At 45.9% G+C, this 22,104-nt stretch overlaps 1 protein-coding gene across 1 annotated transcript in view; it reads right to left on the bottom strand.

Moving 5' to 3' along the window:
• Positions 1-4,898: 4,898 nt before the first annotated feature.
• Positions 4,899-22,104, bottom strand: part of CDK5RAP2 (CDK5 regulatory subunit associated protein 2) — a 255,327-nt gene continuing 238,121 nt past the window's right edge. Inside the window, exons 33-38 of the mRNA XM_006865676.1 lie at positions 21,452-21,529; positions 20,017-20,282; positions 16,453-16,590; positions 9,298-9,424; positions 5,368-5,414; positions 4,899-4,955 (exon numbers count right to left, since the gene is read on the bottom strand). Of these exons, the coding sequence (XP_006865738.1) occupies positions 4,899-4,955; positions 5,368-5,414; positions 9,298-9,424; positions 16,453-16,590; positions 20,017-20,282; positions 21,452-21,529 (713 nt within the window). The remainder of the gene's footprint in view (positions 4,956-5,367; positions 5,415-9,297; positions 9,425-16,452; positions 16,591-20,016; positions 20,283-21,451; positions 21,530-22,104) is intronic.

The following is a 22,104-nucleotide window of genomic DNA, read 5'->3' as shown; positions in this document are numbered from 1 at the left end:
CACTGACCACGCTGAACTGTACTTGCATGCAGCCCTGTGTCGGAGGGCCAACACTGCAACTTGCCTGCCTGCATCAGAATGCAGCGCTCGGCTTGCTGGCTGTGTGGTCTTGGGCAGGCTGCTCTGTGCCCCAGTGCTTCTTCTGGAAAATGGGATCGCAGCCCAGGCCTCTTTTCAGGATTATATGTGCGGTACTGTTAAAAGACTGCCTGGCTTGCAGGACCCCTCAAATCTTCCTTATCAGCAGTATTGTCTGTTCTTCCCGGCACTGTTGAGTTTTCTAGGTCAGAACAGCTCTGGGAATGTCCCGTGAGTAAATACATTCTTTCTCAGTTCTATGCCAGGCACTGGACTACAGTGATGAGCAGATCACACTGACTCTGTGCCCTTGAGGAGCTTCAGTCAGGGGGAGAGGTATAATTCCTCAAAAAAAATTCACAGCCACACACTAGCTAAGTGCTAGTGAGGGAGGATCCTGGTGCTCTGACAGGGCATAACAAGGGTTCTGGATCAAAAATGGGAAAACTCAGAAGTCAGGAAGGTGTCTCTGAGAAAATTACTTTTGAGATTGGGCTCTGAGGCTGGTGTAAGAGTCAAGAGTAAGTGGGAGTATAGTAGACAGGGGACAGCATGTGCCAAGGCCGAGGCCAGAGTGACAGGAAAGGACAATATGGCTGGAGCAGACAATATGGCTAGTGTAGGTGGACAACTGAAGGAGACTGAATGGGCAGGTTACCTATACAAAGGGCTATAGGTCACATCTTAAGTGTACTAAGAAGCATTCCAAGTTTTAAACCAGGGGGACACCATGATCAGCTTCTCATTACTCTGGCTGTACCATGGGGGACATTTAAAGGTGTTGATGAGTGGTTTAGCAGAAGAGATGATAAATGCTTGGACCAAGACAGTGGTGATGAACAAGAGGAATGACTTTGGGCGGTAAAGAGGATCAAGTGCCCATGACTGTGATGGGATGGAGGGCCGGGGAGGAGTAAGCCTCAAAGATTCCTCTAGCAGCTGGCTGGCAGTAGAACCTTCACTGAGATGAATGAATAATAAGCAAGTCTCACTGGCTTGGCCAATGCCCGAGCCTCACAGTTCACCATTATATAGCTTTGTCTTTCCACATCTCGTGATTTTTTCAGAAGAAACTGAGGCTAGCTTCCTGCTCTCCCCTGAGGGCCAGGGCAAGATGCTGAGTCTCCCATGATAGTGTGATGGGCAGGCCACATCCGTGGTAAACAGCAAGAGGTAAACAGCTCTGGCCCCTAAGACACAGTCCTGGGCTGCTCAGATGGGATGAGTAATTGTGATAATTGAAATTTTGAGTTAGACCTAAAATATGGCCAAGATTGAAGAGGCAATTTGGCAGGGCCAGGGCCCCTCAGGCATGTCTGTTGGTGGCCAGACTGCTGAGGACTCATTAACAAGATCTCACTTTCTCTGTCCACAGGCCTTTCACAGGCAGTTCTTTGGCTGCTGTGTGGAGGAATTGAAGTGTGGGTCCCTGGATCCCTGCTGTGGCCACGCTGGGGTCTTTTGGAAAAAAGGGCTAGGTGAGAGTCCTTTGCTTAGTAAAGCAGGCAAGAGCGCAGTTTGGGACAGCATTCCAGGGAGGAAACTCCAGAGGCTCTGAGTAGGCCCTGACAGACTCTAGAACAAATCCTGGCTCTAGCAGGCTCACATCCCTCTCCACCACTGGGATGACTCATTTGTAAAACGCATGGAGTCATGTGGATTGGTGAGATTATGCACAATGCGGAGGGACGATGATTTTGCCGATTTTGCCCTTAAGGTGGGGTGATGGCCAAGCAGGAGGCCTGGTGCCAGGGCCCCTCCTTCTCTCTATATATTTAGTCCCTGCAGCTGTTTCTCTCAGGTGCTGCTCCTCCAGTACACGTGGTGATTAATTTCACCACTGAGAAATTGACGCATTTTCTGATTACCACTTCAGAGCCTCCTGAATTCAGCTGCTGGTAAAATTAACTCACCAGGGACAATGGAGCTTTTCTCAAGGTCCAAATTGTCCTTATTTGCAGTTTGTTCTTGGCCCTCATCCAGCCCCAAACAAACCAGGCTGCTTTTCCACCTTCAAGAAGAAGGGCCTTCACTAGCATTAGGTTGGGAGTATTTCCACGCGACTCTAAAATAAAGGGTAACATATACTTTTGGGAGGATTACTGTGATCCTGAAAAGCTGTGGGGGAATTGCAACAAGTAACCAACAGGCCCCCCAGGTCCCCCTCCACCTCAGGCCCTGCTCCCAAGCATGCATGGGTTTAGGCACTTTCTAGTCCTGGGATGGATCAGAATCCCTTTAAGCTCACACCCATGCCCAATGCAATACACACACTATTGCCAGGGAGATAGCATGTTCTCTGTAAACAGAGGTAGATTGAGGCACGGTCTGGGCTAGCATCTGAACAACCTTGGTCTGACTCCCAAATCTGAGCTCTACCCATTATGGTGTGCAACCTAACACACACACACACACACACACACCACACACCAGCCATAAGAACTTAAAATAGTGCTTCAAAGCTTACTTTGAAGACCTGCTGCAGAGAGAAATTGAAGAATCATCGTTGATTTTGAAGAGGGTCTTGCTCAGGTACTTAAATTTGAGTATCAAGATAAGTCTCTTAGCAGAACTAGACAGAAAGGCAGAGACTGATGATAGTAAGACTAGAACCCAGACTTCCAGCTCCTTCTATAATACCATGTTGAAGCATCCATAAAGATCTGAACTTCCATTTGGGATTGTGTAACCTTTTGAAAAGGGAACTGCCATATTACCTTATGCCCACATCTGAATTTTCATACACAGCTATGTATTAAACTGAGGTGCATCTGTCCAAACATGTTTCACAAAGAGAGCACAATGACTTAAGCTGAGAAGCCCCTTACTGTCCACTCGCCCCAGAGCCTCACTAGATGGTTGGGGGAACAGACAGCGGTGGGGTGACTGGGATGAGAGGCTGTTTCCTTGACTCTAAGCCGAGGCGTCTGCTCCTCCATTCTGTGGACCCTCAGCTGACCTAATCACAACCTCACCTCAAATGCTCCTCCCCTCTGGGGAGCTGCAGGAGCAGCAGTGGGAAGCAGTGGAGAGTTTGGAAGGACAGGAGGGATCAAGGCCAGTCAAAAGCCTTGGACAGTCACTTGGGCTGCCCTGTGAATACAGGGGCGATTCTGGGCACTGGACGGGTCCAGTGAAGCAATAGGGTGAAGGTGCTTGTGGACTAGACTAGACTGAACAATGGAGCCGTCACAATCATTGAGCAACATGAAGGCAGGACCTGCTCCATTTCCTCAGCTCTGTAGCAATAAACACCAGACTCTGCTCTCCAGAAGTTCAGCTAAGTGAGAACTATTCACAGACAGGGTGCATGGGAGACATGGGAGCCAGAGGAAGAGCACTTCACCAGTGTCAGGGGTCAGAGAGGCTTCCCTAAGGAGATGATTTCTGAAGGAACTTTTAACAATAGTAGAAGGAAGTGTCAAAGGGGCATTTCAGAAAGGGCGCGTCAGGGCCAAGGTTGGCAAGGGGAAGGAGCCTGAGCTTCTTAGAACGCGGGAGAGCCAGGAGGCGCAATGGCCCAAAGAGGCCGGCAGGGGCCTGGACTTGTATCTGAGGGTGACAGAATGCCACCTAAGTGTTTCAGGCAGGAGAGTATCCTGGCCAGATGCCTGGTTTGTCCACACATCTTGACTGCTGCATGACACAGGGTTTGGGTATGGGAAGCAAGTCTTGAGAGAAACTTGACTGAAAGGAAAGTGAAGCTGAGAAAGAAGCTGACAGATAGGGAAAAAGGTCAAGGGACCTAGAAACCAACAAAGATCAAAGCAGAGATCTGGGGATCTTGTTCCCGGGGACAAGAGAGCAAGACATGAGGTGATCATGGGCAGAGAATGAAATGTTAGAATAAATGATTTCATGGCAAATGGAGGGGCCATCCAAGTGGATGATGTCTGGAGGAGTGACATCACAGGGGAAGACTGAGCCAGGACTCAAATCGCTCCTCCTGACTGCAGGCGTGTCCGTCTGTCCAGCTGGTGCCTGCTGTGGAAGGCAGAGTGGGCAGCACGCGGCCATGGAGCCCCTATTCTTTCACTGTTCCTCACAGGGACCCTGCACCAGTCTCACTTACCTCATCTGCAAACAAAGCTTAGCTCAGGGCAAGCAAAGTTAAAGGACAAATAATAGTAAGGTCAACAACAGGGTCATAGCAAGCAAACCCACTACCTAGCAATGGGCACAGTGGAGGGACACATCATTATCATCACTGGGGCAATGACAAATGCAATGTGCCAGTTCTGGCCTCTACTTTAGAGAGCTGCTATGCAAAGGGACTGAGAGAGGCTGAGCCTGTGACAGGTGCAGGCACCAGGCCGCTGGCCATCTGCATGGAGACTCAGTTGTCTCTGAGCCCCGGTGGGCTTGGTAACGGTATCTGAGGACAATGGGACTCTCAAGACTCTGGCCAGGCCCATTGGGAGTTGGGGAACTGGACATTAACTCTACATGAAATAGGTGAATAACCAAGTTGAAAAGATCTGAATCATTTAATCAGAATCTTCACATTACAGCACTGGCCAAATACTAGGCAAATGCAGGAGCGGACGTGCAGTGATGTCCCGTGTCCAGCTACCTACTCAAGAACCCAAACACCAAGCCCCGGAAAGCTCCAAGTCTTTCCTAAACCTTGTAGCAGAACACCGGAACCTCGTTTTTCAATAACCCTCAAACCCATTTTGGGAGGGAAAACATCGAGGAAAAGAGATTTTCTTTGTCCAGACAGTCCTTTCTTCTCAGTAAATAGGAGGCGCACATATAACAGAGACGTGAGACTTGGTCTCAGTGGGGGAACCACAAGCTTTATTGGCTGTGAGCTCGCCTCAGGAGCCTGGCCGGCTGGGGCTGCATGTTCCTGGATGGACCCCTCCAGGCCTGAGCTGGGTAAAAGGAGAAAAAAGGAGAGTTTGAAGTCCAATAGAGGGTTTTTGACAAAGTATAAGCAAGATTATTATTCTGAAACTGCTTTCAAGTCTTACTGTTTGGTCAGTAAATATTAATAAGACAAAATGACAATAAGATCACTTTGTATTCATTCACTCAAGAATTAGTTATCAGGAACTTACTATGTCCCAGGACTGTTTGCTGTGCATCCCATGTGTAAAATAAGTATAAACATTCAAACGCTAGAGCCTTCATTAATGTCAGGGCATGATTAACTGAAACTTCATGCACAACCGACAAATGAACAGGTTTCACCTTCAACTTAGTTTTCACCAGAAGTCCTTGCAGCACCCCATCCACCCCAACCCCCAGATGACTTTAAACAAAAGAAACCCAAAGAGGCACTACCTCCAGGTTTCCTCTGGCTTTCCGAAGAATTTTGTGGGTTACGACCACTGTGGAGAGAATGGAAAGAGAGATGATTAGAAACACACAAGTCCAGGGAAATCGTACAGAAGCCAAGTTCAAGGAAGATCACCACCGCTCCCCCAAACCCCACCACACACACAAGGACCCAGATGTGGGGCAACTCTGAAGTATTCACACCAAAGCACAGTATGAAGTATGAAGGCCCCAGCTGTCCTATTATACACCCCAGGGCCAACGGTTCACCTCAAGAAGAAAGAGTGACCAGAAACACCTCTTCAAGGCCATGGCTAGGCACGATCTCATGACAATACCAGAAGGTACAGTGCACTGCTCCACTTTATAGAGGATACACCCGAAGCTCTGCATGGCCTCCTGGACCCCAGGTATGTCTAAGATCCACTGCAGTGGGCCTGGGAGGCTGAAGATGGAGGACCGTGGCCCAGTTCCTGACTACCATCTGATGTCGTTTCCTAGCCTTCTGTGAAGGGGCTGTGTCCTGCTCTAAGCTTGAGCCAAGCGGGGAGACAGTCTGTCAAGTAAGACCTCCTTACACATCAGTTCTTTGAGGAGGCTCCTCATGACCTGAGAGAAAGAATTCTGGGCATTTCCGCCCTCCTCAATCTGCCCTTTAACTTGTAGAAGAACCCAACATGGTCTACCTGAACAGGAGGGGATGGATGAGGCAATTTCAGAGGTCTCTGCCCACCCGGATGCTCTGAGCTGTGTAGTGGGCAGGTCCTCAGTATATAAGAACTCACGGGGAGACACAGGAGTGCCTTTCAGGGAGCACCTGTAAAGGAAAGTCATGTCCCCCCTTAATCTTTCTCTTTCAGTACCAACTCCAACAGTGGCTGGAATGTCACCACTGAAGACATTTCTGAGCCTGGTCAGGAATCTGTTCTAAGCAGGGCTTGATGGGGCCAGGGAATCCAGTCACTCCTCGGGCAGGGACAGACACAAGGTCTTTGGCTAACAGTGCTGGAGGCTGGCACAGACTCAGTTCCCAACACACTCAGCCCAAATCCACCCATTCCCCAGTGGCTTATTCAGAATAGTTGCCATGTGGTAGCCTTGAGAAAATATTTATTTCTTGCCTCACAAAAATTTCGATCTGGAGGTAACAAAATCTGTTTGCAATCTGTGATGCTGGGGAAAGGACGGAGGGTTGGGACTTTGTTTCTTTCTTAGTAGGCAAAATGAAATGAAGACGCAGCCACTGCCTCACTCTCTGTGATGCCCTTTACCCTCACCTCATGCTGACTGTGGATTTGCTCTGGGGGCTCCTGAACCCCAGAAACGAGGTACAAGTCTGTGGCTGTATACAGATGTATGCACTTTATCTGGTGAGAGACCATAGCTCTCTTGAGATGCACCAAGGGACCTGTGACCCAGAAAAGATTTAAGTATCGCAATTGTGAGAGTTAAAAATAAATCTGAAACACACTCAATGTACCTAAAAAACAAAACTCACAGTAGCAGAGCTAAGGATCACCTGGCCCAAGGTAAGAAGTGAGAAATGTGACTTCTAAAGGTGATGGACGGGCTGTACCTCTGAGCAGTACTGCCCACATCCCAAACACAGACACTTCCACTAAAGCAGGGCCCCAAATCAAGACAGCGCTTGGGTGAGCTCTGTGCCACCAGGACCAGGGATCTCTCTAGGTCAACAGAGTGCTGGCAGGAAGACACTAACCTGTGCGGTGTCTGCTTACCAACTATGACCCCCCTGAATCCCTCTAGTCCCAGGCCACATCATAAAGCCCTTTCCTTACTTTCCCCTGTAGACTCCAGGAGCACACTGTTCAGCTTGTCTCACAGGGACCAGTCCTCGGCCCTCGCTCTTCCCTGTCACCCTGAGGTGAAGGAGGAGGGGACACGGCTCCAACTTTCACGTAGTCACTTTAGAGCCAGAAGCAGATCTGTAAGTGATGAGCTACAAAGTCTGGCCTAAGAGAGGGAGTTACGGGGCCGGCTCTGAGCTCAGCCTTGGCTCCATGAGGAGATTTACAGGATGGCAAATGCTATGAGGTGTTGGCTGCTTTTCTGGTAATGGTTTGTCTCCTCCAGGCCTTCAGCATGCAGGCCAACCCAGCGGAGAGCTAATTTCACTGAACATCTACTTTGTCCCAGTGACTATGCTAAGAACTCCTGAGTTTAGGTGCTATCATCTCTCTTTTTACAGATGAGGAAACTAAGGAGCCTTTTATAAAGTCCTGATGTAGAAAAGCATAACATCCCATCCCCTTACTGGTCCAAGAGTCAAACCAGATGTCCTTCAGCCACCTAAGACATGAGCAAGACTGGCACTGTCTTTCCAAGAGCCCCTCCCAGTACACCCTTACTCTGCAAGTGACAAGAACCCCTTCAGACATCCAGCACTCTGCCACCAGGTCCACCTCCTTACTATCGCTCAACGCCATTCCCTCCCTCCTAAGGCCCAGCCCCACCCCACCCAGCAGCCTCCCCACTGCCCCAAAGAAAGGCACCATGCCCTCTGGGCCTCCTCCACACTCCGCCACTGGGACCTTGTAACACTCCAGTGGCCTAGGCTGCTCACTCAAGTTCAGCCCACAGGGGTCCTTATGACCTGGCTCCCCCTCACACCAACTCTTACAATAAAAGCCATGGCATGTCCTAGGCATGTCCCTGACCTCTCAGTTCTCTCTGACCTCCGGGAGTATGCCGTCTGCCAGGACCCTGCTCCTACTGTCTCCACCATCTAACTAACTCCTATTCACCCCTCAAGACCCAATCAGTCCAGTGCCCCAAAGGTGCCTATCGAGCTGCCTGGAATGCACTTGCCAGGTCATCCCCCATGAAGCTGAAGCTCTGTGCTGCCAAGAACCATTTCTGTCCTCAGAGTCTGGCCTGGGGGCATGTAACACTTCACCCAGAGAACATTTTCAGAAGGGTCCCAGGGGGGTGGCCAAAGAGAACTCCTACTTGACAATACTTTGTGCTCTGTGCTTCTCAGGAATGACCCAGAAAAGTTCGAGTTTAATAAGAGCAGCATTCGCAGGCTCACCTGCCAGGGAGGAAAGTGCAGCAGTCAGCAGGTCTCTGAAGACAGGGAAATTGACACACGGACAGCGTGAGGCTTGGCCAGGGCTGTGCTGACTGACAAGAGGCACTAACATAAACCTGACTGCTGCCTGCTTCTCCAAACGTCCAGGTAACTGGGAAACCGAGTGGCTCCAACAATCTCTGAAGCACCAACCCAGAGATGGGACTGACCTTACAGAGCTATGTAACCATCTAAACTTGTATTTCTCTTTCTTAAGAAGGAGTTGACAAATCTACCCTCTCTTCCTAATCCCCACTGCCCTGGCTCATCCGGTGTTCCTTCTTGTTGGACTACTAAATCAGCCTCCTCTTGGATGCAGCGTGGCTCCAGAGTCCTTGTACGTGGACAAGAGACAGGTGGGGCCTGTGTTCCAAGTGGAAGTCGCCCAGCGCCTGCACATCAGGCCTTTCACAAAGCAGTCCCTGGACCCGTAGCCGCAACTCGTCACTTGTAGCTTGTACTTCACCAGCGTGACCTGCTTTTAGTTTCTCACATACAAAACCAGATTTCTCCCCTCTGCCTGGTCAGCACTGTCCCTTCCACCAGACTCAGCGTGGGTGTCACTTGGTCCCAGTGCTCCTGTGACACCGGCTGCATTCCCATCACTGACCATTCCAGGCCCGTCTCCTCATAGAGCCGGCGGCCCAGGCATGGAATGGTGCTGCCAGTGAGGTGTACTAAGTGAACACATTTGTCTGCCACTCAGAAAGGGTGACGTATGAAAGGAAACCTATAAATAAGGGGGCAAGACTACAAATAGAATGAGGATAATCATTAGCAGCACTGGAAGACATGGGACCAGGAGATGGCCTGGCCCGGCCCACCCTGCCACGCCCTTCACTTACACTGATCGAAGATGACTTTTTCCTGGTGCTTGCTCAGCTGTAAGAGCTTGACGGTGTTTTGCAACTTCTTGTCTTGTTCGAATAATGTTTTTTGTAACTTGGTGATTTCTGCCTTCATGTCTCCAACCTAAAAGGAAAAGGAATTAGAAAAATGAATACGGAATATAAACAAGCATTATCACATAGGAAGAATTACGAAAGTATATAAAATGATGCTCAGCCTCACTAATAAAGACATTTGAATAAAAACTAGATACCATTTTCTGTTGATCAGAGTGACCCATATGGACAGAATCATGGGGAGGTAATGGTATTAAGGACAGTATGCCCACGAATGCCAGCAACTGCAAGACTGTTAGGGCCCAGTTAGGAGGCATCCTGGCCATAGTTTGACCCAGCAATTCTACACTTTGGCATTTACCCAAGAAGACGCCTATGCACAAAGATGGTCATAGTAGAAAAATACACTTGGTTTTGAAAGAGTCTGGATAAGTAAATGGAGGTACTTACATACAACAGACTATGTTTCTGGAGCTATTAAAAATGATGCTGTAGAGCTGTATGTTTACCGACACGGGAAGATGATCATGAGAGAAGAGAACATCAACTGAACAACACAGACAGTACACCAGGCATTCCCACGACACCAGCCTAGAGATCTGTGTCTATGTTCACAGACGCATGCATCGAGATCAAATGGGAAGAGGGAGTGTCTTTGGGAGATAAGATTTGGGATATTTTACTTTACATTGAAAAAAAAAAAAAAAGGATTTGAATTGTATACTATTTTATAAAAACTATAATGCTAGTTGTTTCGATTTTGGTTTTCTGTGTCTTCATGTTCAAATTGTAACGAGCAGAAAGTACAAAACACACACAGCATTAGGAGACATCCTGCATGGATTGTGGAGAGGCAAGGAGGGCGGGGACCAGCAGAAGAGTCACAGTCTTCTGATACCCCCCCCTCCTCCACACACACACACACACTCCAGGGATGCTCCCAGCTTGCGGGGTACAGACGCCCACTTTCTCTCTGTGACATACGCTTAACGGATGCCCTGTCACAGGCTGCAACTCTGCTATGTGACACATCGAGCCATCAGCTTGCAGGGTTCTTCTTTAGTTAGCTCCCAAACTTGTTTACAGCAGTTGGACTTGTAATTAAATTACATCATTTAATGGAATATTAAGTAAGCCCATGAAACGTGTACAAAAAGAGAAAACTGGTTGTATGAAAACTAACATATGCTTCAGGAAAGACTTGATGTAAAGGGAAGTCACTAAAAAACACATTTCTGGCAAATTAGGTGTGGGTGAGACAACTATAAAAGACGTGGGAGGAGCACGTCTAGAAGAATGCTATATTCAAATTGCTTTGCAAGTGTCTAAGTTTTCTCTTCATCTTAAAGAACCAGAAATTGGAAGTGACAGACGTACATTATGGATGTAGTTTATGAAAGAAAGAAGCTGTGAGCTCCAATCAGTAGATTCCTATTCAGAGAAAAGGCCCTGGCCCTACATCAAAAGAATGGCAAATGAATGTACATTTATCTGTTTTAAGTCGAACTAAAATGTTTAAGGTATGTATCCTTTTTTGATTCCCCTCTTTAGTCTATTTCTAGGACTAACCAATAGTGTCAGGTACAAGGGCTTCAACTGTTCTCCCAAGACAGCTCCTAATTTAAACATGAGGTTTTCTCCAATTCTGGTCTTCATGTCAAGAGCTCAGAGAGATGAAGACTCTGGTCATGGCTCCAATGGCCATACACGAGAACAGTCACCTGGCATTCACAGCCTCAGTCCCACTCCTGCACAGTGGGGTGATACCTACACTCACCCAGTATACTTCAGCAGAGTCAGACTCCAACAAGGCAGTGCCTGAAGATGGTAATGATCATGCACACAGCCCAGGTGCCTAATGCCGATTCATCTTTCTACAGTCAGCTCAGGCCGCACCTCTTCCACAAAGCCTTCCTTGAGTCTCTTCCCCACCAGGAGTCTAGGTTGGCTACTGCTACTTTGGGCACTACGGCATCCTGTGGTTCCTATCACTGCCCACTCCACACTGAGCTGTCACAGGCTGTTTACCTGTTTGCTTCCCTGACTGAGTGACAAGCTCCTTCAGGGCAGAAATCACGTCTTTCCTCTGATCAACAGGGCCTGGCCCAGAGCAGTGCGGCAAGACCATTGCCCACTGGAAGGTTAACTTTCATCTGTGCTCTCCTAACTCCCACTTCACATTCCATCCAGGACTCAGCACAGGAACTTTAATTATTTATGTGTCTGCTGTTTCACCAGATTAAAACCTTTATTTTTACAGAATGAATATAAGATGGAGAAGTAGCAGGACTTCAAAGCCCAGCTCTGTCAATTCCTAGCTATATGGCATTGGGACAAGTCACTTAAACTCTCAGGGCCTCAATTTCTGCTGCCAGAGAAAAGGGAATCATCCCGAGCCCTCTGAAGCTTACTGAAAGGGATAAAGTGAGATGCCGAGTGGACAGCACAGTGCCTGATACCCAACAAGTGTGCACCACAACAGACCTGAGGGGGCCACAGCGCCACTCCCTGCTGGGGAGGCTTCACACCTCCTCTCCCATGTTCAATTCCAGGCTTACTTCTGGAGCAGGTTGTCCCCCCTTGCTTTCAGTTTTACAATGAAAAACTTGAAACATTTACAAAAATAGAAATAAAAAGATAACGAGCCACCAGGCAAGCATTCAGCTTCAGCAATTATGAAACCCTGGCCAATCTTGTCTCATCTACAGATTCCTGCCCATCAGCACCCCCAGACTATTTTGAAGACAAACCCAGAAGTTAGTCAGACCATTTTGTCTATAAAATATTTCAGTATGTATCTCTTAACAACATCTCTAGAAGACTGGTTTTTAAAAAACATATCCACACTGTCATCATCGTATCTAAAAATAAAAGGGCAATAACTCCTTGCTGTTGTTAAGTTCTGTCGAGTTGGTTCCAACTCATAGCGAACCCTTATACAGTTTCTGAGGAGCAGTTGGTAGGCTTGAACTGCCAAACTTCCAGTAAGCAGTCCAGTACTTAGCCTACAGTGACATACCAGGATTCTAAGAATTCCTTAGTATTACCAAATATATTAAGGAGCTCTGGTAGCGTAGTGGTTACGAATCGGGCTGCCAACCTCAAGGTTAGCAGTTTGAAACTACACAGCGGTTCCGTGGGAGAAAGATGGTGTTCTGCTCCCGTAAAGATTTACAGCCTTGGAAACCCTGTGCAGGGTCACTATGAGTCAGAACCAACTCCACGGTACTTAACAACAACCACCACCACCAAATATATTCAGGGGCTTCAACAAGTTTGTGTAAGATGAAATTTTAACATATACATTTGAAACCCCTTTGTATAGTCAACGGGCACATTTCCCTAGTTGATTCATAACTTTATTATTTCAAATTGGTTGTTTAATTCAGGAGTCAAATTAGCTCCAGACTTCACATTCGATTGATGTGTTCCTTACGTTTCTTTTAATCCAGTGATTGTCAAGCCAGTTTGAGGGCTTGTAAAAACAGACTGCTGGACCCCACCCCTGGGGTTTCTGATTCATGAGGCTTGGGGTAGAGTCTGAGAGTTTCCTGCAGATTTCAGGTGATGGGAATGCTGCTGGCCCATGGTCCAGACTTTGAGAACAACTATAAATCTACAGCTGCCCTTTCCCTCTTTTTCCTGCCCACCTTTTTTACGAGAATGAGAAGATGTTTCAAGCTCATATTATACATTTCCTGCTCCAGACTTAGAATCAAGTCATTTCCCTAAGGAGTATTGGTTTCTTTTACTGGGAAGATTTGGGTGCTAAGGGAGCTAATTGGCATGAATTGATTGTTTCTAAAGTTGTTCACGTGGAGAGAGCTAGGACATTTTTTCAACAGAAGTACATTATATTATCATACTGATATTTCCAATTCAAATTTAGTATTACAGGAGTTTTCTTTGATTTTCTATTTGTATTTCTTTTATAGTGAATAGTTCAGAAACTAATGAAATTAGCATAATTAAATTGCTTTATCCCACAATTTAAATACTAGTTTCAGAATATCAATTCCAGAATTACCACTAACAATATAATCACTAAAAACAGTTTGTTTCTTTGGTGGTCCCCCATGACCATAGAGTACTCACACTAGGGAGACCCAGACAATGCCACCAATGCTTCTACAGTAAGCTTTGCTTGCTTCATCTTGCTATCAACTTTCAGAAATTATGTTTTTCCCCACTTTGGTTTATTTTTATTTGTAATTACAGAAAGACCGCCTACAGTTTCAAAGTCAAATCTACAAGCAGGGTGTATTCAGAGAAATCTAGCTTCCATCCCTGTCCCCTCCTTTCTCTTCTTTCCTACCTCTGTGTGTAACCTATACATATTGCTGTTGTTTAGGCTTACATTTTAAAAAATTATGTTAAGCAAATATGTGTACATATTTACCCTGCTCACCCTCCCGGCAACTTTCTTAAGATAACCACATGAATGTTTTACATACTTTCTAGAGCAGGCTAATGGCTGCTTGGAGGGCAGGGGACAGTGTATTAAATGCAAAAAGCAAATTAATGACATTCAGAGAAACTGCCAGGTAGCAAAAAACCATTGGAGTTGCTGGTAAAAACCTAGAAATCTGCTTTACATACATTTCACACAAAGCAAAAGGCACAGTATGAAACACAGGCAGTGACAGAAGAGTAGCTAGAGGCAATTTAACACCACACAGGGGGTCTATGGACACCAGCAATAACAGTGAAGCATCTCTAAGGTCCTTGTTCTGGCTCTGAAATTCTATGATGCTTAAGTGAGCATAATCAATTACCCGAGGAATCCTCTGAAAGAAAGGAGAATCGTCATGAGCACTGACCAGTCCCTTGCCTAGTTGGCAAGTGGTGGAGCTGTATGGGACTACAGAGATCAAAGTCAGAGCTGCAGCCCTGCTGCTAACATACAAGCAGCAGGCAATCTATGTTCTCAGGGCTGCCTGTCCAGTTCAGACACGAAGGGTCTCAAGGATTCCATGAGACACATGCTTACTGGGGATATGTATGGTAGGAAATTACTGACTCACAAATGTGTTTTTATCATTAGCATAGTAGTTACAAATCGAGCTGCGAACCGCAAGGTCAGCTGTTCTACGGGAGAAAGATGAGGCTTTCTGTTCCCTCTGGTAGCATACTGGTTACGAATCGGGCTGCGAACCGCAAGGTCAGCAGTTTGAAACTACCAGCTGTTCTGCGGGAGAAAGATGAGGCTTTCTGCTCCCGTAAAGACTTACAGCCTTGGAAACCCTGTACAGGGTCGCTATGAGTCGGAACCGACTCCACAGCACATAACAACAACAAAGATTTACAGGCTCAGAAACTCTGTACAGGGTTGCTATGAGTCGGAACCGACTCCACAGCACATAACCACCACCATGAACCCAGCAAGAGCCCTGGTGGCACAGTGTTTAAGCACTCAGTGGCACTGTAAACCCAGCAGCTGCCCTATGGGACAAAGATGCGGCAGTCTGCTTCCCTGAGGAGTCAGAGCTCTGGAGAGCCTGTGAGCAGGTCTCCTCTGTACTGCAGGGCTACTCTCAGACAAGGGGTTTGGGTGGGTTTTCGGATGGACCAGGATTGTGCTGCTCACAGCCATCGGGTTGATTCTGACTCACAGTAAACCCATAGGAGGTTTCCCAGACTGCAACATCTTCTTCCCGCAGAGCGGCTGCTGGGTTTGAACCACCAATCTCATGGTTAGCAGCAAAACACGTATCCCACAGCACTACTGGGGCTCCTCGGGTACTGCGCTAGGCATGGGGTATATAATGCTGAACAAAACAAACATGGTCCTCTCAGGGAAACAAGGAGACAGATACTAAGCAAAACTGTAATTCTAGCTGTGCTAAGGCTGTGATACAAATGAACAGGATGCTCTGACTGAGAGGTCAGGGGGCCCTTTCTGACCTTGAAGTAACAGGCCAAGACCTGAAAAGTGAGAAGTAACCAGCTGATCAGGAGTGGGTCTGGGACTGGGGAAGGAGTGGAAAGAGGCAATTCCGGCAGCCACAGGGCCTGCGTGAAAGAATGAAAAGGCCATTGTGGGGCTACAACCCAAGGATCCCTCACCCTTCCTCCCTGACACATCCATCTTCCACCCCATGCCCTCACCAACTAAAAGTGGGTAAAGCACGGCTTTCCTGCATAAGGATTCGGTATGTACGTCCCTGAGTTTAAGGCACTGGAGCCTCCTCTCCAGAATCCCAAGAGAAAATTCTTGGAGCAAGGTCATTAGAACTTTCAGAGCAGAGAGGGCAGCCTCACCTGCTACCTCCTTGCTTTCTGTTTTATAGATCTGAGAGCTGTTGAGAAGGGTTTAACTAAATGAGGTCATGATGTGGAATGTAAATTTCCCCACTTCTTTCCTGCGGGCCTTTGGCAAGAATTCATAAGTTACATATACTAGAGGGGAAATACCCTTGAGGTCCCCAAACCGAGAGTTTGAACTCTTCCTACGTGTTCCTCCTTCCAGGGAGGTTTCTCTGATTTGCAGAATGGGTGTTCACCTTGTCCTAACACCACACATATCTTACGGACAGAACTCCGAACAGTATCTGCTGTCTGACTCTTGATTTGGAGTCTGCCATTCCTAAGTACTTAAAACACATTTTGAACAAGACTCACTAACATATGGTGATGAAAGCTATCAATAGGAGTCTGAAGATCCCGAGAAAGGCATCTAAAATGAAAGGGATTTTGAGTAGTGAAGAATGAGCTAGTCCATGAGAGGCAAACAGGAACATAAAGTTTATGAAGTGAAAGAATAAACTTTGAGTCCAGATAGTTACACTTTCTAACCAGCTCTTTAGTCTAGAGTAAGTACCTCAACTCCCTGAGTTCTAGTTTCCTCACAAAAGGATTCAATTCCACAAAGATGAGCTAGAGGAAGGGGCACAGTCAGATAAGGGCCATGAGTGGAGCTCACAGGATGCTGGGAAATCAGCTAAGTGCATGGGTGGAGCAGTCAGCACAGTGCTTGGCACATCCCTCTTAATAAACAACATGCCTTCCCCTCTTCTGATGCAAATTCCAACCTGAGAGCACAGCTGCGCAGCGTCAGGCATCTCTGGGACTCTGGATCCAGGTGTCAACACCTACCTGCTCACAGTGATGGGTGCCATCTGTAGGGAGTGAGACTCTCCAGAGAAGCTTCAGTAACCTCGAGGCTTCTTCCAGGATCAGCTTGGCTGTGCTCACACTGGTGACCAAGTTGCCCAGAGGTGCCAAGTGTGGACCCTACACAGGTGGAAGAGAAATTTGTCACATGCCGTCTTGGAAAGATGATGGACAAGTAAGCTTTAGTGGGCAGCATGCACCTCCAGGCTGCGGGGCTGTGTTTCACAGGCTGCGCAAGAGCATGGCGTCAGGTGCCACCAACTGACTGTTCTTAAAGACTGGTGAATTATAGATTATAAGAGAATTTCGTTGGTGATTTTAGTCTAATCAATAACTATGATTAGTAACAACTAGCATTAACTATATTTATTCCGCCAAGGGGACTGTTGTTGATAGAACCATTCGCATGGCTCTGGAGCCCATGGAGACTCTCTGGAAGGCAAACACCACCAACAGCTAGTGAAGCAACTTAACTGTTTCTTGTTTGGTTTTCTCCACAGTCCTTGTTAAGTGTCTCTGCTTAGTGAAAATATGATATTAGGGTCTTGGTAAGTCTCTCTCACCCTCTGCTGGCAGAAGCACACTCAAGTGGATGGGATGGCAGGGGCATGAGAAAACAAAGGACGTAACTCAGAGAAGGGAGAGTATGAAAGTTAAAATAAAAAATAAAAACACCATTAGTCTTCAAGAGTAATAAAAGCAATAGGAAATTAAAGGACACAATTCTCTTTAGCTATAAATTGGCAAAAGTCATTATAAATAAAAATACTTAATGATGGCAAGAGTGCAGAAAAACAGATACTTTTAACTGGAGAAGCAAGTCTTTTTGGAAAGTAATATAGCAATAGTTAGCAAAAGCTCTAAAACATTCCTGGAACTCTTTGAGTCAGTAAATCTCACTTCTAGGAATTCATCCTAAGGAACTAATCAAAGATGTGATCAGAGACGTATGTATATGGCAGCTGATTTCAGCTTACACGTCCAACAAACAGGTGAATGAGAAAATAAATGATGGTGTATTTAGTTTATTTTGTAGCCATTAAAGTGAAATTCTCTGTGGGAAAAAAAAAGGTTTTCTGTTCCCATACAGATTTACTGCCTTGGAAACCCCATACAGGGTCCCTATGAGTTGGAATGGACTCAATGGCCCCTAACAACAACAACAACAAAGTCAAATTCTGGAAAAATAATGAATACTAAGAATATTAAGTTAACTAGAGGTTAAAATATAAGATTCATCTATTTATGAGCTTTTTTGTAAAACTATGAATAAACTAATAGTATACACATCAGAATGTTAACAGCATTGACCTCTTGGTGGTGTATTTGTAGATATTTCCCTTTTGATACGTTCCCACAGCTTCTAGTTTCTATACAATACAGATTACAACCAGAAAGAACAACAGTCTTGCTAATATTCATTAAGTCATTCCACAAATATTTACCACGCACCTAGATCCTCTGTTAGGTACTGAATGTACAATATTGTGCAAAACAGACCCTACCCCTACTCCCTAGAGCTTATTACACCTAGTGGAAATGCAGTTTTGCAATTCAGCAAAACCAAACATAACAAAAGGCAGAACAAGTGTCAGGAAACAGGTGATTCAGGTGTCCTCGGCAAGGATCTGAGGAGGGGACCAGAAAATATGGCCCACAATCAGCTCACCTAACAACAACAATATAAGCTCAGACATCAGTCTGAAGGGGAAATGGGAATTTGACTCAAGAAATGGGAGTGAATGAAGAAACATGTTTCAAGCACCTGGTCCTCAATAAAGGGTGACTGAAATGAGGAAGATCCTAAAAGGATGAGGCAAGGACAGCAAGATTAAAGGAACTGCCAGATGAAACATGGCGAGCAAGGGCTGATAGCTTACAATAGGAAATAATAGTGAGAAAGCAGATGATACAAGTAGGGGTGTAAGCTTCAGCCAGACTCGACGCAGGGAGAAGAGATGGTTTCTGGACAGGTGAGTAAGATGACTAGCAATGTCCTGTCATGAAAGAGAGAGGGAGCCTTGGAGTATGGAGAGCTGAGTTCAAATCTTGACCATTCCAAATTATTCCTCCTTAAAATGCTTCTGTAAAATGGAATGGAAACTTTTGATAAAGAAAACAAGTGTAAATTGCTACAGTTTGATGAACTTTCCTTAGACTAATGGATGTAGTAGCTTAAAATACCAACCAAGAGGGAAAGAATCTTCACAGCAAGGATCATTTACCATCCCCTCTGTATACAACTTAGACATTGGCTACCTAAAATGGGGTTCTATAAAGGCATGAAGAGACAGACTGGCTTACAAGTTTTCAAGAGGGAATTTAGTTTCAGAGTGTGCAGGGGAAGGTAGAATCCCCACTGAACAGTTTTCATCTTCTGTAGATGGGTCTGGCGAAGATATGGGGATAAGATTCTTATGATTCAATAGCAATTGTTATCATGACTAATTGTGATTGTCACAACTGTAAAGATAGAAATTTTGTAACAAAAAGGGGGAAGTAGTTAATCTTACATTCCAGGAACAGAGGACCCTAGAACCATCAAGGAAGAAGAGCATGAGCGGAATGTGGGACCCTATACAGAGAAGCAGTGACATCAAGGATGGAGGCACAGATGATGGCATGAAGAGACAGAGCAATAGAGGATACTAGACTCATGGAAGGAGAGGGGCTGTGTGTTGGCAGCCAGGAGGCAGGCTTGCAGAATGTGCCCTTTGGTTGTTTATATGATTGTATATTCATGAGTGTTTTGATGTACATAAAAACAAAACACAGAGACTAGAGGAAAATACTGTTGAATTATGATGTTGAAATATATTGAATGATGATGCACGGACATTGCAATGAAACAAAATACGATAGGATGAGTATAAAACCGATGTTCTCCCATGTAAACTATCACTCGATTCACAATAAGAAAAAATTTAAAAAAAGGAATGGAATGGAACTGACATGACCTACGTCACAGGAGTTCTAGGGATAAAATATCATAAACTCAGCTCCTCTGCCTGAAGAGCTAGGAGCTGACATCTATCCTGACACGGATGTAGGCTATCTCACATTAGCACACTCATACATGATGTAGCTGACCACTTCCTGAGGGGAAGGGCCTATAGACAGGTCTAGCTATCTGTCCTGTTCACCACAGTAGCCCTAGAGCCTGAGCATGCAGGCCTGATAGATCTGGGTAGATGAGTGAATGGACACTCTGATGGACAGATGGAGGAAGTCTAACTGGGTAAGTGGATGGATGGATGAGAGAATACATAGAGGCAGTCATTGGCATATGCAGCTCACAATGAAGAAATCACAGTAACACAGGGTACAAACTTCAACAAACTGTCCACTCAAACAGCACACGACACAATGGTCCCACAGACTGGACCAGACCTCAGAGCTTTGTGAACTACTTTTCCCAGTCCCTCTTCTCAGGTCCTTACTGAGGATATTTGGACCTCTTGCCTCCTAACCCCTCATCCTATTCCTTCCACTCTACTCCCCCCTCAATAAGAATCCCCCTCCCTCCAATTCTGTCAGTTGGGTTACCTTTGTTCCCAGCTCTCCAATTGTGGGGCTAGATGCCTCCTGGATTTGGATGTCTATTTCAGCAAGGAGTCTCTGGGCCTGGTCAATCTGCTTGCGCAGAGCCTTGTAGTCCTCGATCAAGCCCAAGACATGGTGTCCACTCTTGTTGGCCCATGGGCGGTGGCCAGGGACTAGGCGGGGCATGCATGGGCTGCTGGTGGTTGAGCTGCCACTGTTGCAGGAGAGTGAGCCCATGCCTTCTCCACAGAGCAGAAGAGTCTTTGACGCTATGAAATGAGAGGCAAGATGGCAGATGTATTTAGGGCAGTACTCGACATTCAAGGAGCTTATGGTTCTGAAGCTAGCTGGGAGGGCTAAGAGAGGTTCTCAGTCCTAAATGTCTCACGTGACACAGTCCAGAGGGCAGAGGAGACCTGGCTTCTGGAACTCGGTCTGTATATTACCTCACACTAGGCTTATTTGTCTTATGGGAAAGGATCAGTTAAACCCAACCAACATTTATGGAGGACCCAATGTATGCCCAAGGCCACTGCCATCAAGTCAATTCCGACTCATAGCAACTTTAAATCTTTATGGAGCAAACAGCCTCATAGTTCTCCTGTGGAGTGGCTGGTGGGTTTGAGCCATCAACCTCACGATTAACAGCCTAACACTTAATCCACTGCACTACCAAGGCTCCTTATGGACGACCCAATTCACACCAATGAATCACACTGGGTGCCACTCAGAACCCACAGAGAGTGTGTGGGAGCTGCAATAGCACAACAATAAAGAGATGATGCTCAGAAAAAGAATCCAGTTCTGTGCAGGGAGGGAGAGGCCAGGGAAGACTTTCTAGAAGCAACCATTGATCTAGGCTGGACCAATAGCAAGAATTATGGTAAAAAGAATGAAATCCTGTTACTTTTTACCTCTGGACCAAAAACCTAAGTATGGATGAATAATTCTAATTGGGAGAATTTAGGTTTGTGATGAGAACTCCAGTGAGAAGTAGGATTTTCAATGGCAGAGGATGGGGCAAACAGTGGTCTAGAAAAAGGGGAGGCTATGCAGCAAGTCACAGCGGAGGAACAAGCAGGCTCACTGGCAGGATGGAGCATCACATGTGTGGTTACAGGAGGGTAGAGAAGTAAGGCTGGAGAGGCCCACTGGGGCTGGATATGGAGGGCCCTGAAAGCTACACTAAGGTGGTCAATTTTCACTCTAGGGTAGCAGAGACCAATGAGGTTGCTGAGTAGTGAACACTTACTGATAGATTAATTGGTTTAGAGGAGGAGATCACACTAATCCCAACTAATGATTGAGAATGTGATACCACTAATCTCTACCAAACATCATCCTGAGTTGGGCCCAGGGACCTTCTTCTCTTCAATTAAAAAAGTTCTATTGCCACACCCAACCCTGATATAGTTACTCCAAGACTTCAACTTTGTACCTGAATTTGGTGGAACTGCCAGGTTGGAATCAAACAGATCATATGAATCCTCATTTGTCATGGAACATTTGTTACCACCTACAAAACGCAAAACAAGAGAAGGAAAATAACGATCAAAATTTTAGTTTCAGATTTGTACATTAAAAACTATATTAGTAAAAGAAATTAAAGACAACCTATATAAATGGAAGAGCATTCTGTGCTCACAGAACAGAAGAGTTAAATTATTAAGATGTCACTACTACCTGAAAGCTACCTATGGATTTAGGCCACGCCCATCAAAATTTTCAGTCTTCTTTACAGAAGTGGAAATCCTCAGGTTTATATCAAACTCTAAGGGGCCCCAAATAACCAAAGCAATCTTAAAAAGGAAGAACAAAGTAGGAAGACTAACACTTCCCAAACTCAAAATATATTATAAAGCTACAGTAATTAAAACAGTCTGGTACATATATAATGATATATAGAACAATGAAACAGAATTGAGAGCCCAGAAAAAAACCCATACATCTATGGTTAAATGATTTTCAACAAAGGGGCTAAATCTATCCAACGGGGAGAGAATAGTCTCTTAAATAAATAATGTGGTACAATTGGATTTTCAAATGTGAAAGGGTGAACATCACATCATACATAAAAATGAACTCAAAATG

Source organism: Chrysochloris asiatica, unplaced genomic scaffold (genome assembly GCF_000296735.1).
Source record: "Chrysochloris asiatica unplaced genomic scaffold, ChrAsi1.0 scaffold00081, whole genome shotgun sequence".
Taxonomy (NCBI): Eukaryota; Metazoa; Chordata; class Mammalia; order Afrosoricida; family Chrysochloridae; genus Chrysochloris; species Chrysochloris asiatica.
The sequence above is the reverse complement of the archived record's forward strand: the minus strand, read 5'-3'. Positions and strand labels throughout refer to the sequence as shown.